The sequence below is a fragment of the Balearica regulorum genome, chromosome 7, assembly GCF_011004875.1.
Source record: "Balearica regulorum gibbericeps isolate bBalReg1 chromosome 7, bBalReg1.pri, whole genome shotgun sequence".
NCBI lineage: Eukaryota > Metazoa > Chordata > Aves > Gruiformes > Gruidae > Balearica > Balearica regulorum.
In genome coordinates this window covers 15756574-15768529 of record NC_046190.1, presented here as the reverse complement: position 1 = coordinate 15768529, position 11956 = coordinate 15756574, and the positions used below count along the sequence as shown (strand labels likewise).

At 55.0% G+C, this 11956-nt stretch overlaps 2 protein-coding genes across 3 annotated transcripts in view; one reads left to right on the top strand and one right to left on the bottom strand.

The window, feature by feature from the left end:
- Window positions 1-2682: 2682 nt before the first annotated feature.
- HPS6 (HPS6 biogenesis of lysosomal organelles complex 2 subunit 3) lies at window positions 2683-6904 on the bottom strand. The gene is made up of 2 exons (XM_075758108.1): window positions 6587-6904; window positions 2683-6297 (listed from the first exon to the last, which is right to left on the bottom strand). The coding sequence occupies exon 2, from the start codon at window positions 6280-6282 to the stop codon at window positions 3823-3825; it is 2460 nt and encodes an 819-aa protein (XP_075614223.1). The 5' UTR covers window positions 6283-6297; window positions 6587-6904; the 3' UTR covers window positions 2683-3822.
- The window catches only part of ARMH3 (armadillo like helical domain containing 3), a 129441-nt gene continuing 124382 nt past the window's right edge, over window positions 6898-11956 (top strand). The window contains exon 1 of one of the 2 annotated variants that reach the window (XM_075758109.1): window positions 6898-7106. The gene's annotated coding sequence lies outside the window, so the exon portion shown is untranslated. Of the gene's footprint in view, window positions 7107-7169; window positions 7370-11956 lie in introns of those variants that run through there. The other variant, XM_075758110.1, reaches the window with a different exon arrangement.

Here is an 11956-nt window from a genome sequence, read left to right as displayed (position 1 = left end):
CTCCCCGTTCCCAATAATGATGATGATGCCCAATAATGATGATGTGGGAGGGGGAGCTGCCCCTTGCACTGGCCCAGGTGGGACTTCACCCCCACCCCGCCAGACCCTGTGGGCTTGGGGCAGCTCGCACTGTCCATGCCACTGCAGCCTGTGCTGCTGGCCAACGGGAACCTGCTCACCCAGGCCCCTTGCTTGAAAAATATGACTAATTTATTTTTGCAGGGAGCCTGACTTTTTCCAAGGCTGTGATTTTCTTGGTGTCAAATAATAAATGGGATGTTTGTGTGTGCTGCAGGCATGCGGCTGTGCTCTTCACGTCTGGCTGTGATGGAAAGGCACAAGGGTAGGGGCAGGGAGGGTTCCCCACTGCTGGCACAAGCTGGGGCTGTGCCTGGGACCTCTTGCCGGGATCCCCAAGCGTGCTCTGCCCACAGCCAGCTCTCGGAGTCCTGACCCAGCCCATGGGTTGATGCAGGACCACTGCTCTGTGTCACCAAGGCTGGGTGACGTTCCCCTCACCGGGCAGCCCTTTGCACGTGCGGCTGGGTGGGTGCCAGGTCCCCCCTGGGAAAAGCCATGCAAAAGCCTCCTGTCCATGCCTCCCCCTCCCAGTGCACGGGCACTTCCCTGTGCCCTCTGGCGACCCTGCCATGTGTGGGTTTCCAGTTAGTTTATGGGGTGCCTGCAGCTCACACCTCCCTCCCTCCTTCCACTGGGTATGGTGGCATGGGGACGTTCAGTGTCCACCCCTGCATGTCCCACACTGCTGTGTGGCATGGATGGGCACAGCGAGAGCTGCGTGCACAGGTAAGCCAAGGGCTACTTGGTCTGCACCTGTGGTGGGCTGAGCGTGGACGTTACTTTGTGCTGCTCCTTGGCGCAAGCACAGGGACCATCCCGAAAGCCGAGTCAGGCACGGGGGACGTACGAGAGCAGCTTGACTCATTTCCTTCGTTGCACAGTCCAAGTCTGTCTGGAGCGAGCGGCAGGGTTGAGCCGGCCAGCTCGCCCTCTGCTACATGCATCTGCTTTATCACTTTTTCCATTTGCCTTCAGATCTTCTAATCACTATTTTTTCCTTCAGGCGTTATCTGAAGCTGCACCAGCCTTACCTCCTGCTATCTCCCCCTAGCACCCGTCCTGACCACAAAGAGAGCCCCGTGCTTGCCTATCACCCTGCTGAATCTGTCCTGTGTGGTGGCTCAGCCCCTGCTCCCCCCTGGGATGCCCATCCTTTCTGGTCCTCGGGGCAGGACTTTCCAGCACCAATGGAGAGCATTTAGCTCAGTTTTGGCTCCGCTTGCTCCACTTTTGCTCTCCACCACCCTAAACCCTCAACCTCCCGAGCTGTGACTGTTTTGTGCTTGTCTAGGGGCCCCGTGGAGGTTTTCATCCCCGAGCCCCAGACCGTCCTCACCGCACAGCGTTCCCCGCTTCCTCTTCCCTTGCTGTGCCGCAGGGACTGCTGCTGGCTTCAGTTTCCGCTGGCTGGCTTTGCAGGCACTGCTCCCTCACTGCTCAGCCTCCAGCTGCGGCCTTTCTTCTCTGCAGAGCTAGTGCTGTAAGACGGGGAGCTTGACCCTCCTTGTTTGCTGCATCGCTGTGGCCACCTGCATCCAAACCCAACCCTGGCAATGAAAATCTCCCCCCCCCCCCCATTACTGCACAGCCTTGCAAAGGCATGGGGCTTGCTCTCAGCAGCTCCCCATTCAGTGCTGCCCCAGGGCAGCATCCCCGTCCCTGGGATCCATCCTCCTCCTCCTGAGCAGCTTTGGGAGGTGGGCGGGAGTGGTGTCAGACAGGGCCAGCAGCTGCTCGGGGAAGAGGTGAGGACGGCTCATTGCAAAATGCCCACAGCGGCTGCCGCCGGCTCTCCTTCGTGTCAGGCTGCCTCCTCTCACATGAAGGGCAGCTGCCAGAATCCACTTCCCTGGCGGGGGAGGGAAACTCGCAGTGCCCCACGGCCGCAGCACAAGGACCCACCATAAGGAAGGTCTCATCAATAGCAGCCAGCCTCTAGAGAACCGTTGCAGCAGTTCCTCTTCCCCTTTGCCATACTTTCTTCCACCACAGGGACTTTCTGCAGCCTAGCCCTTGTCTGGGGGAGGCCTTGCCGCATCTTTAAAGTGGTTTCACAAACCAGGATCCCTCCAACAACAGCTCTGCCACTGTGTGCCCAGGGCAGCAGGCTCCTGCTGGGGCCAGCCTGGTGCTCCCTGTTGCTGGTTTTCCAGCCAGGAACAAAGGGATGAGTTACAGCTCTCGAGGAAAAAAATGCTCCTTTCCTCAACCCTATCTTACGTCCAGCCAGTGAGAAGCCCCAATGGCCTTTGGGGGTTGCCTGTGGCACCAAGCAGCTGCAGGGAGGTCGGCAAAGCCCAGGTAGGCCTCCTTGCTCCCAGCAACATGTGGGGCTTGCCTCTGCCAAACCATACACTGCCTGGGATGGCCCTTCTGGGATGGTCACTTGCCTGCCAGGGCAGAGTCCTGCCTCCATGGCTTCCTAGCAGTAAAGGGAAGGGGTTGTCCCAGCACAGCCAGATCTCTGAGCCCAGCACGTACCAGTGGTGAGCCACGCTGGGCAGTACCACGGTGAGTTGAGCTTGGCTGCTTTTCACCAGAAGCAAAATGAAACTGCCCTCTTCCTGAGGGTGTGCATCCTCACAACATCCACCACCCCAGCACTGCTTTAGGAACCTTTATTTTTTAGAAGGAGTCTGTCTTCCACATTTAACCCCACTCTCAGGAGGACAAATGCAGGTGAGTCTCTTTCATCCCATCCCAGCAAGGCTCTGCCAGACCAGCAAAGGCAAGAGACAGCTCCTTCACACCACAGCCCCACGCACAGGGGCAAAGCCACAGCCGGGGTCTCTCTCCCAGAGGAGGGGGCCAGGCAGCGAGCACTGGAGAGACTCTGGAACCTGGATCTTCCCGCACGACTGCTCTCAAGTTACACTGACTTTGCAAACAGAGGCACAATATGAGCCAGACAACCCTGACAAAGCCCCTTTGTGTGCAAAGGGCAAAGGTAGAGGAGATGGGAACAGAGGGCCTGGGCCTCCTGCAGCATAATCTAAGCTTCCACAAAGGAAAGAGAGAGGCAGGGCCAGCCCCAAGCTTGCACAGGCTGCTGCCAGCTTCTCAGCTCAGAAAGAGTTTGGGTACTGCCTGGGATAAAGAGATAAGGGAATTAGGCTGCTCTCTTCAGCTAAGTAGCTGCAATCAGTCACAGCTACAGGACTGATCCCAGAGGAATTGCAGCGAGACAGTGCGCCGAGTGCTGCTGCTGCCAGTGTGTGCTGGGACCCCTGGTACCACAGAGCTGTGCCACGCTGGCATTTAGCATCTGACTGAGCCCAAAGCTGCAGCACTCAGAGACACCACTGCAAGAAACATGCCCAGTTTCTCACAGGCAGAGCGTGGAGCAACCACCCAACCCACTGAGCAGAGAATGGGAGGGAAAGACTGTGCGTGTCCCTGCCCACCGCTCCACCACCACTCTTAAAGGATCAGGGAAGTAAAAGTGAAGTTATAAAGGAGCCACACAAACTGAAAACAAAGTGCTTTGGGCAGGGAGCAGTTCTGTAGTCCTGTAGTGCAGCCAGCGCTTTCATCTGCAAACACACCCGGCATTTGCTCCTCCACTGGAGCACACGCAGTTGCACTTCATAGAAATAGCCAGAAAGCCTGCCCTGGCTTCAGGTGAGATCCCCCAACCCCAACCACCCAACGGACTCTTTGAGATGCTGCTGCAGGGAGGCTTCAGAAAGGAGCAGGCTTCTGTACTGCCAGACAGGGCAGGATTTCCAAGGCTTCCCCCCTTCACACAGTGTCACCCTGTACCAGCACTGAGGGGGAGGAAGTCCTTGCCGTGGGTGGCTGAGGGGCATCATCAGCCGCTGCTTTTGAGGGGATCTTGTGCTCTCGGGGTGGGGTGGGAGGGGGGAAGGTGGGGCTCTGCAAGGCATCCGAGTACATCTCATCCTGCACGCAGGGACGCTGCACAACCCTTTGCAGCAGCGGCTTGAGCAAGCCTACAGTCAGCTGGTTCCCCTTGCTGGAGAAGGGCACCGGGTCCTCCTGGGAGTGAGGGAGGTGCTGCAGGACCACGGCAAGGATGTCTGAGGCGGTGAGGTCAGCAGGGCATAGTGGCCACAGCATGTCCAGATAAGGGTCCAGCTCCCGGTGCTGGGCAAACTCTGCCAGCAGCGTGGTGAATATTTCCTTGTTAAGCAAGGGGCTGAGCTTGGAAAACTTCTCTGCCACCTCCACCACCCGCTGCCACTGCTTCAGGCGGATGAGAAGGTGCAGAGCTTGCAGCACGGCCTTAGGCCTCTTGCTGCAGAGCAGCAGTTCAAGCTCCATCTCATCATCGGCCTCGCTGCGCTTGTTCTTCCTGGCCACTACTCCCAGCGCTCTCTTGTACAGCGGCACCCGGCCCTCTGGGCCCTCCTTGCTGCTGTACGCCCAAGAGATGCTAACGTACTGCTGAGTCAGTTCCACAAAACTGGGCAGCCACTTGGGTTTGAACCTCAGGAAGGAGGCACAGATGAGCTCAAAGAGTGGGACCACCCCATTCTGACCCACCTCCTCCTGCTGCGGCCCTCCCAGGACCTTCTTCCACACCTCTGGGGTGGCCCTGGCTACCAAGAGGCCATCCCCATTCTGCTGCAGCTGCAGGCAGCTCCTTGTGGCCTTCCAGGCAGCCTTGGGGAAAGAGGCAAAGATGGAGTTCAGGTAGGCCAAGTTGTCCTTGTCCATGTCAGAGTGCAGAACGCGGCTAACCTCCTGCTCCACCAGTTCCTCACAGTAGCTTTCTACCTCACTCTGTGGGGCACACACCACGCAGGTCTTGAGGAGCTCCAGGCTCATGTAACTCTGCAGCTCCAGGCTCAATGTGCTCAACAGCTTGGCATAAGTGTCTTGGAGGCCTCGGGCTGGCTTCTGCTTCTGGTGAAGGCTGTGCTGCAAGATGGCAGTGAGGGCCACAGGAGCCTGAAACACACCACCTTTCTTCAACTTCTCCACCGTCAGCTTGGAACTGCTGAGGCTCCTCCTCTGGTAGTATCTGCAGGCCTCCTCAAACACCATCTCCACCAAGCACGGCTCAGGCCTGCTGCTGTCCTCAGGTTTGGAGAAACTAAAGCTGTAGATGCCAGTTTGAGTGAGGAGCTGGATGCTGTCCTCCTCTCCCAGGGAGTCCAGAACATGCACCTCTTTCACGCTCAGGATCTTCTTTTCTATGAGCCTTCCGCTGCTCTGGTCGATGAGGTACAGGACCCCAGCCAGCATGCAGGCCAGGATGCTGCCAAAGGTCTTCAGCTGGACATGACTTCCTTGGGCCAGGGGCCCCCCCTCCAGGTCAAAGATATGCCTCTGTGTCCCATCTGGCTCCACCATGTTCACAGCACCCGTTGTGCTCACCAGCAGCAAACCCCCACTGTTGGACACGGCAGAAGTATGAATATCCAGAGGTGCCAAACCTGAAAGAAGACCCACAGAGCCAAGCAGGAGCTTCCTGAAGTCTGACTCGCTGCTGGAGCGCAGCACCTTGCTGTGGATGAAGCCTGCAGAGGGGGCTGTGATGGTGAGCTTTGCCTTCTCGGGATGCCAGATGAGAAGGAATTTGGAAGTGGTGGCAAAACTTGCAGCGGCAGGCACCAGGAAGATGTGCTGGGGGGAGGCCAGGACCTGGTACTCAGGGCTGTTGTGCAGGACTATCCTTACAGCGCCCAGCCACACGCCTTGATCTCCCATCTCCAGAGCCCGAGTGCAGACACAGAACCTGAAGGCACACTTGCTCATGTCCGAGTGGGCATCCAGGGGAGGCCTCTCCTCACACCACACCAGGTTGGCTCCCTGGCTGCACACAGAGACGATTCGCGCCCGGGCACCCTGGCAGAGCTCCAGCGTCTGCAGCAGCTGCCAGCCCATGGCCACCACAAAGTGCCAGACCTCGGTCCGGCCATGCTCCCACACAAGGGCCAGTGCCCAGGAGCCCAGTGTCACAGGGCTCTGCAGGAAGAGCAGTCCCACAAGAGCTGGCTGGGGCGGCTGCCAGTTCCTCTCCAGGTCGGCTCCACCGATGCCATGACGCTGGAAGGCCACCACCTGGGGTAGGGGGGGCGGCCGGCTCTTCTGCAGGACCAAAAGGTGCTGCCCATCAGGGCTGGACTGGATGTGGCTGGGCTCTTCTCCCTGGCACAGCAGCTCCTGCAGCCAGTGGCCTCGGCTGAAGTCACTGAAGTCGGAGACCTGCCGCAGCATCCCGGCTCGCTTCATCTTGGGGCGCCCACCCTGGTCACCGAGAGCATGTACCAGCACGAGCAGGGGCACGGAGCTCCTGCTGCCACGGCGTGTCCCCCCCCCCCAGCACCCCCCGTTCCCCCGGGTCTCTGGAGACCCTCCGACCCCCAGGGACCCCCCCGAGCACCCTCCTCCCCCGGCGAGCACCAACCCCCCCGAGGTACCTGCCGCACGCCCAGCTCCCCGGACACCCACCTCTGCCCGAGGGGACCCCCCCGCTGCCCCGACTACCCCAGGCACCCGGGGGACCCCCCTCCCGCCGGGACCCCGCGGGGCCTACCTGCCGCGGCGGCTGCCTGCCGGGGCGCCCCTCCGCCGGGGCCGGACCGGTGGCGGCTCAGCTGGGCTCGGCACGAAGCGGCACTGCGCAATCACGAGGCGGCGGGCTTCCGGGCGGAGCCGCGCCGCGCCGGTCCGGGCCGCCCCTCTCCTACTTCCGTCACCGGTGCGGGGAGGGTGGCGGGGCTGCGACCCGGGGGTGGCCTGCGACGCTTCGCAGGCGGAGGGGCCATTTTTTACCGGGGGTTGGGTGTGTCAGTTTCCTCAGGGAGAAGCGAGCTCCGTTCGGCCCTAGGAGGAGTCTCCTCGCTGCTGCCCTTGTCCGCCCCGCCTGCGGCTGCCGCCGGGATCCGGGGCCGCCCGGTGAACCGGTGGGCGGTGAAGCCCGGCCGCTGACAGCGCCCCCTGCCCACCCCGAGTACCGGCGGCGCTAGGACCGCGCGGCGCGGGACCCCTAGAAGCGCATGCGCGGCGCGGCCGGCGGCGCCTGCGCATTGGGAAGGGGAACGGCTCGCCCGCAGGTAAGTTCTGGGGATCGAGGGGGGGGACGCGGCCCCTCCATCCCGCGGGGCCAGGCCACGCCCCCCGCCGCCCCTCCTGAGCGGCCACCCCGGTCCGGGCCTGGGGTGGGCGGCACCGGCCGCTGCGGGCTCTGCCGCCCCGGGGGAATCTCCGCGGGGCGGGGCCGCTGTCCGCCGCGAGGGGCCTCCCCGGGCACCGTTTCCCGGCGAGCGGCGGGGCTCGCAGCTTCGCCTGCCGCTGGCCACGCCGGGGTGCCCCGCAGGTGCCGTTCTCAGGGGCGCTGGGGAGCCTTGCCCCGGCGTTCGGGCAGCCAGTGCTGGCGGCACCATGCCGGGGGCTCGGGGCGGGGGGCGGGCGAAGCCTGCCTTGCCACAGCCCCTCTCGCGGGCCGGTGACCCCGGGCTGTGTGAGGGCCCCTCGCTGCCCACCCCGCCCTGCGTGAGGCCTGGCCGCCACCTGGAAACTTTGGGCGTGGGGAGTAGTTTTACACAAGTGTGTTGCTTAAGAAGTTGCGGGTCCTTTCCCCGCCTGCCTGCAGTGCTGCTGTTACCAGTAATACTGTGTTACCACCGCGCTGGTGCGCTGGGCGCTGCCTTGGCTGAGGAGGCCTCGCAGCCCTCTGGAGTTGCCCAACGCTTTGGCTCTGCTGGTGCGGCTGCTGGTGGGCCGCAGGGTCAGCTGGCTGCTGAAACGGTTTGGGTTCAAGATACCTTCCTAGAAAGAGAATGAGCAGGGCATATCCTTTTGTCATTGATCATTCTAATTATCTGGTTTACCTCACGGTCCTACAAGCGCTTGTATCAGCAGAGCAAAGGGGAGCAATAAACAATGGCAAAGGAGTGGGAACTCGATATGTTTATTATGCTGAAGGCAGAGGCAGCTTGCTACATAAGCAAGCTTGTGGCTTCAGTCAAAACCCTGTTGCGTATGTCACTGTAAGAAAGTTTGCTCTTAAGCAGAGACTGTGATCTGAATATATGATGAGAGCCAATTTGGGCTGAGCAGGTGGGTGGAATATGCAAAGCAATAAGATAATTTGGATCATTGCGATATGTGGTGATTGCAGTTCACCAGCTGTTTGAGCTCTGGTAGGAAGTGTGACAGGAATTTCAGGAGGGGAAAAGGACATCGCTTTCCTTTTTCCAATAATAACAGCGTAATCCTCTGTCTGTGTCACTGAGGGGACTTTTTGCTGTGTGGAAAGAGATTGCAGGCAGGGTATATACAACATAAAAATGTTAAACAGTTATTGTCTAGCATGCACAAAAGAAACGGGCTTTAATGAGCTGCTAGGCTAAGCATTCATCTGCTCACCACCCCTGCTAACACACTGGGCAGCCATGCAGACATCCCTCAGGAGGGGAAGGGTCAGCCTCTGCGGCTCAGAAGTTGCTGAGTTGCTATATTCTGGCTCCTTGTTTTTTGGTGGTGGGTTTTTGGGTTTTTTTTAGGATCTTATACCTTTTTATGTTTGTGTTTTTCTTCCTGAGTGTTTGTGCTGCTAATGGTCCATGTCTCAAAAATGCTACTTCTCTGCAGCTCTACCTTTCTTATCTTGGTGTGGCTCTACTCTGCAGTTTCTCAGAACATAGCAGCTTCCTCAGAAGTCAGAGCCAAGGTCATGCAGCTGTGCTGTATTCAGCATGGGCCTTGAATCCACACCAACAGCTGAAGCCATGGGAAAAGGGCAGGGGCAGGTTACAGGGAGAGTGTTTTTCTTCAGAAGGGAGACATCTGAAAAGGTCTCAAAGTGACATGAGCTTTTAGGTGGGAGTGTAGAGGCAGTGTGGAATATTTCATGGTAAACTAGGTGGGATGGATTCCGAAGAGCTTGAAAAGTGAAACTCCAACTCGACTTTCTGACATGAAAGAGCTGGGCATTGTAGCCAGGAATATGGAAAGGAAGTGTGATGAAATGAAAAAATGAATTTGGAAAAATGGTGCGAACAGATGGAGGTGGAAGCATGTGACGCTTGTCTAGATGGACTTGACAGGAAGAAGCTTAACTAGTTGATGGTGTGAAGTTGATGGATTGGGTGTTATTTTAACTGGACAGATAGAAATGAAAGCAGTTATGGATGAAGTGTTAAAAATGTAGCTTAGATGTTACACTTTTATATCATTGCTGAAGCAGGTGTAGTGGGAGGTAGTCTGTGGCCATATCTGCATTAGGAAGCTGCTTTTCCTGTTTTTCAAGGGGGGAAAAATAGGTCAGTAGTGGTATAACTTTAGATTGTACCATGTAGAAGCACACACACCGCTACTGCTCTGAGTGGGATGGAAGGACTTGATAGAAAAATGCATATACTGGGACTCTGCTGGAGATTAAGTTGTGTGGTACTGCAGAAAAAGAAGTAGGATCTATGGGGGGTTTTGTCATCAGCACACCCTCAGAATATATTTCTCTTTATATACTGCTTGAAGGCACCTGGAAACTTTGCCAGATGGATCCAAGGCTTGTGTGCTGTGTTACTGCTTCCCTTCGTGGTGGGGTTGGGCATCTTACAGTTGTAAAGGAAGGTACAGTCTGAGCAATTTTCATTCCAATAGACAATATACAAACAAGGTTGTAAAGAATGGATGAAATATAAAAGAAGTGTGGATGTACTAGCACAAACCACAACTGAGAATAAACTGCAAAAGGGCTTGTAGCAGGAATTTGGTCATAAAGCCTTGACAAAGTCTAGCCCAATGCATTCCTTCTCTCTCTGCTTTCACTAGTGGACTGCCAGGCCGCTGCTGGGTGGTCCTGGGGCTTTTAATACTGGAGCTTGAACTGGGTCGAGGCACTGTCTGTGCACTGGGGTTTATAAACTCTTGTGCTGAGTGCAGATTGTCTGTTGCTTCCAGTGATGGACGAGTGCTGGAACCTTGTGTTTTAACTGCCTGTTGCTCAGGTCCAGTGTTGACTCTGTAGATTCATCATGTGGATTAAGTGCAAGCTTTTCCTGGAACTTCACTGAAGGGTTTATTGACTACTTATAATGCGTTGCTTTAGAAGCTGTAGGTTAACTTTTAGGCAGAGGTTTATCTCCCTCTCTTGCATGATTGAGATAATTTTTGAACAACTTTCCTTTAGGCTTGAGTGAGATACCAGCAAAATATCTTGAAAGGCAAAGCATGATCACACTGGGTCCCAAGTGCGGGCAGGTGTTGTTGGGGGCAACTACTAGCCTTGAAATATTTAAACTTTCAGGTTTGTTAGCCTAGGCAATTAAATGTAAAATACAGCGCTTGATGGGCTGCATGCAAGATTACAGAAGTTACAAGTTTTGGATGCTGATGTCATTATAGTGTAGATGTGCATTAGTGTCATGTTCTCTACAGTCATGTTTTTGCTGTTATAAGGTGGAATAACAGTAAGTCTGTACAGGAGCTGAGTGACAATGTGGAGCAACCACAGTTTTTAATGTGCACAAGTCTGAGTGCACTTTAATGTGCACAACCTCAGCCTCAAAATGTCAGGTTAATTTTTCCTGTGGATATTCTAACAAAAAGCTGACAGAGATGTGTTCATCAGAATGTCACATGTTTGGTTGGAATCTCTGCTATGAGTTCTGGAATGAAATGGAAAGGAGGTGGATGGTTGGGTGTGCTCATCCCTTTCTTCCTGACTGGATCAGCTGATCCCAGGGTTGATGATAGATAAAGCAAGAGTCTGCTTGAACTTCAGTATGCCATGGCTTTTATCTTGCTGCCTTTGAGCTGCCAAGACTCATGCTCTGTCAAGGTTTCTTTTAGTTCCAGATGAAGCATCTTAGATCTTCTGCTGCACAGCAAAGTACTTGCTGTTCTAAAAATCCATATGCGTGTGCTTCTCTTGGCCCTGAGGGGTAGTTCTCCTGTGCAGTCACTGACTACAGCAGGATTCACTTAGCAGCATGTGTTAATGGGACTGACCTATTGACAGAATAAATTATCCATTTGAACCTATGACATGGAAAATGCCCTGATGCTTTTAAAATGTGATGCGCTTAAAGGATAATTGTTAACTATATTCAATGTCGTTGTTTTCATAAGCTGTCACAGCGTCCTGATAATTTGACACCTCTACAACTTATTTATAAATGTTTTGTGCATTTAACTGTTGTTTTCTGTAGCTGCCTAGAAGGTCCCCATTAGCAAAATACAGTTTCCTGTTTCTGTCTTTATGACATCTAGAAAATGTAATTGGATAAAGTGAAAAGGAAAAGCCATTTGTACAGCCTGATCATCGTAGGTCATGACATAAGCACAGCCTAAAAAAGCGCTGGCATGAAAGGCGACTTTTGCTTTTTTCCCCTTGCTCCTCCGTATGCTCATTTATAGAATAGCAAATTATAAACAAGAACATTATTTAATCCTTGCCTCTAGCAGTCTTCTTTGTATGTGCTCTGTGCAGCTTTGGTTGAGAGAATATGAATCCCAGGTCCCATTTTGACAGAGACTAGAATTTTCACATGATCATGCGATCCCTCTGCTCACCCAGCATCAAGCCTTTGTGTCTTGTGGTAGTTAGATTTTTCTGTCTTTCTGGAAATGTAGGAAAAGTGTTAAAATGCAGCTCTCAAAGTTCAGGGACTAAGCAGAGCGTATTGATCCCTTCCCATTCACGTACGCATTTGATGTGAGAATGCTGACCTAGAAGCACTGAGAGTTAGTTTATTAGTTTTGACATTGGGATTCATTAGCTGTAATTCAATTAGAAGCATGCTGATGGATGTGTTTGTATGCTGGGTCTGGTGGCTGCTTTAGGTTCAGAAACTTAAAATTCTAGCTGGGAAATTGTTTTGTGCAATCTTGGGTGAGATTTGTATTGCTAGGCTAAAAGTGACATCGTTCTTGATTTGGTTTTTAATAGATTTCTCTC

Coding starts and splice junctions, on each gene's coding strand:
- HPS6 (XM_075758108.1), bottom strand. CDS start 6,282: ATGAAGCGAGCCGGGATGCTGCGGCAGGTCTCCGACTTCAGTGACTTC.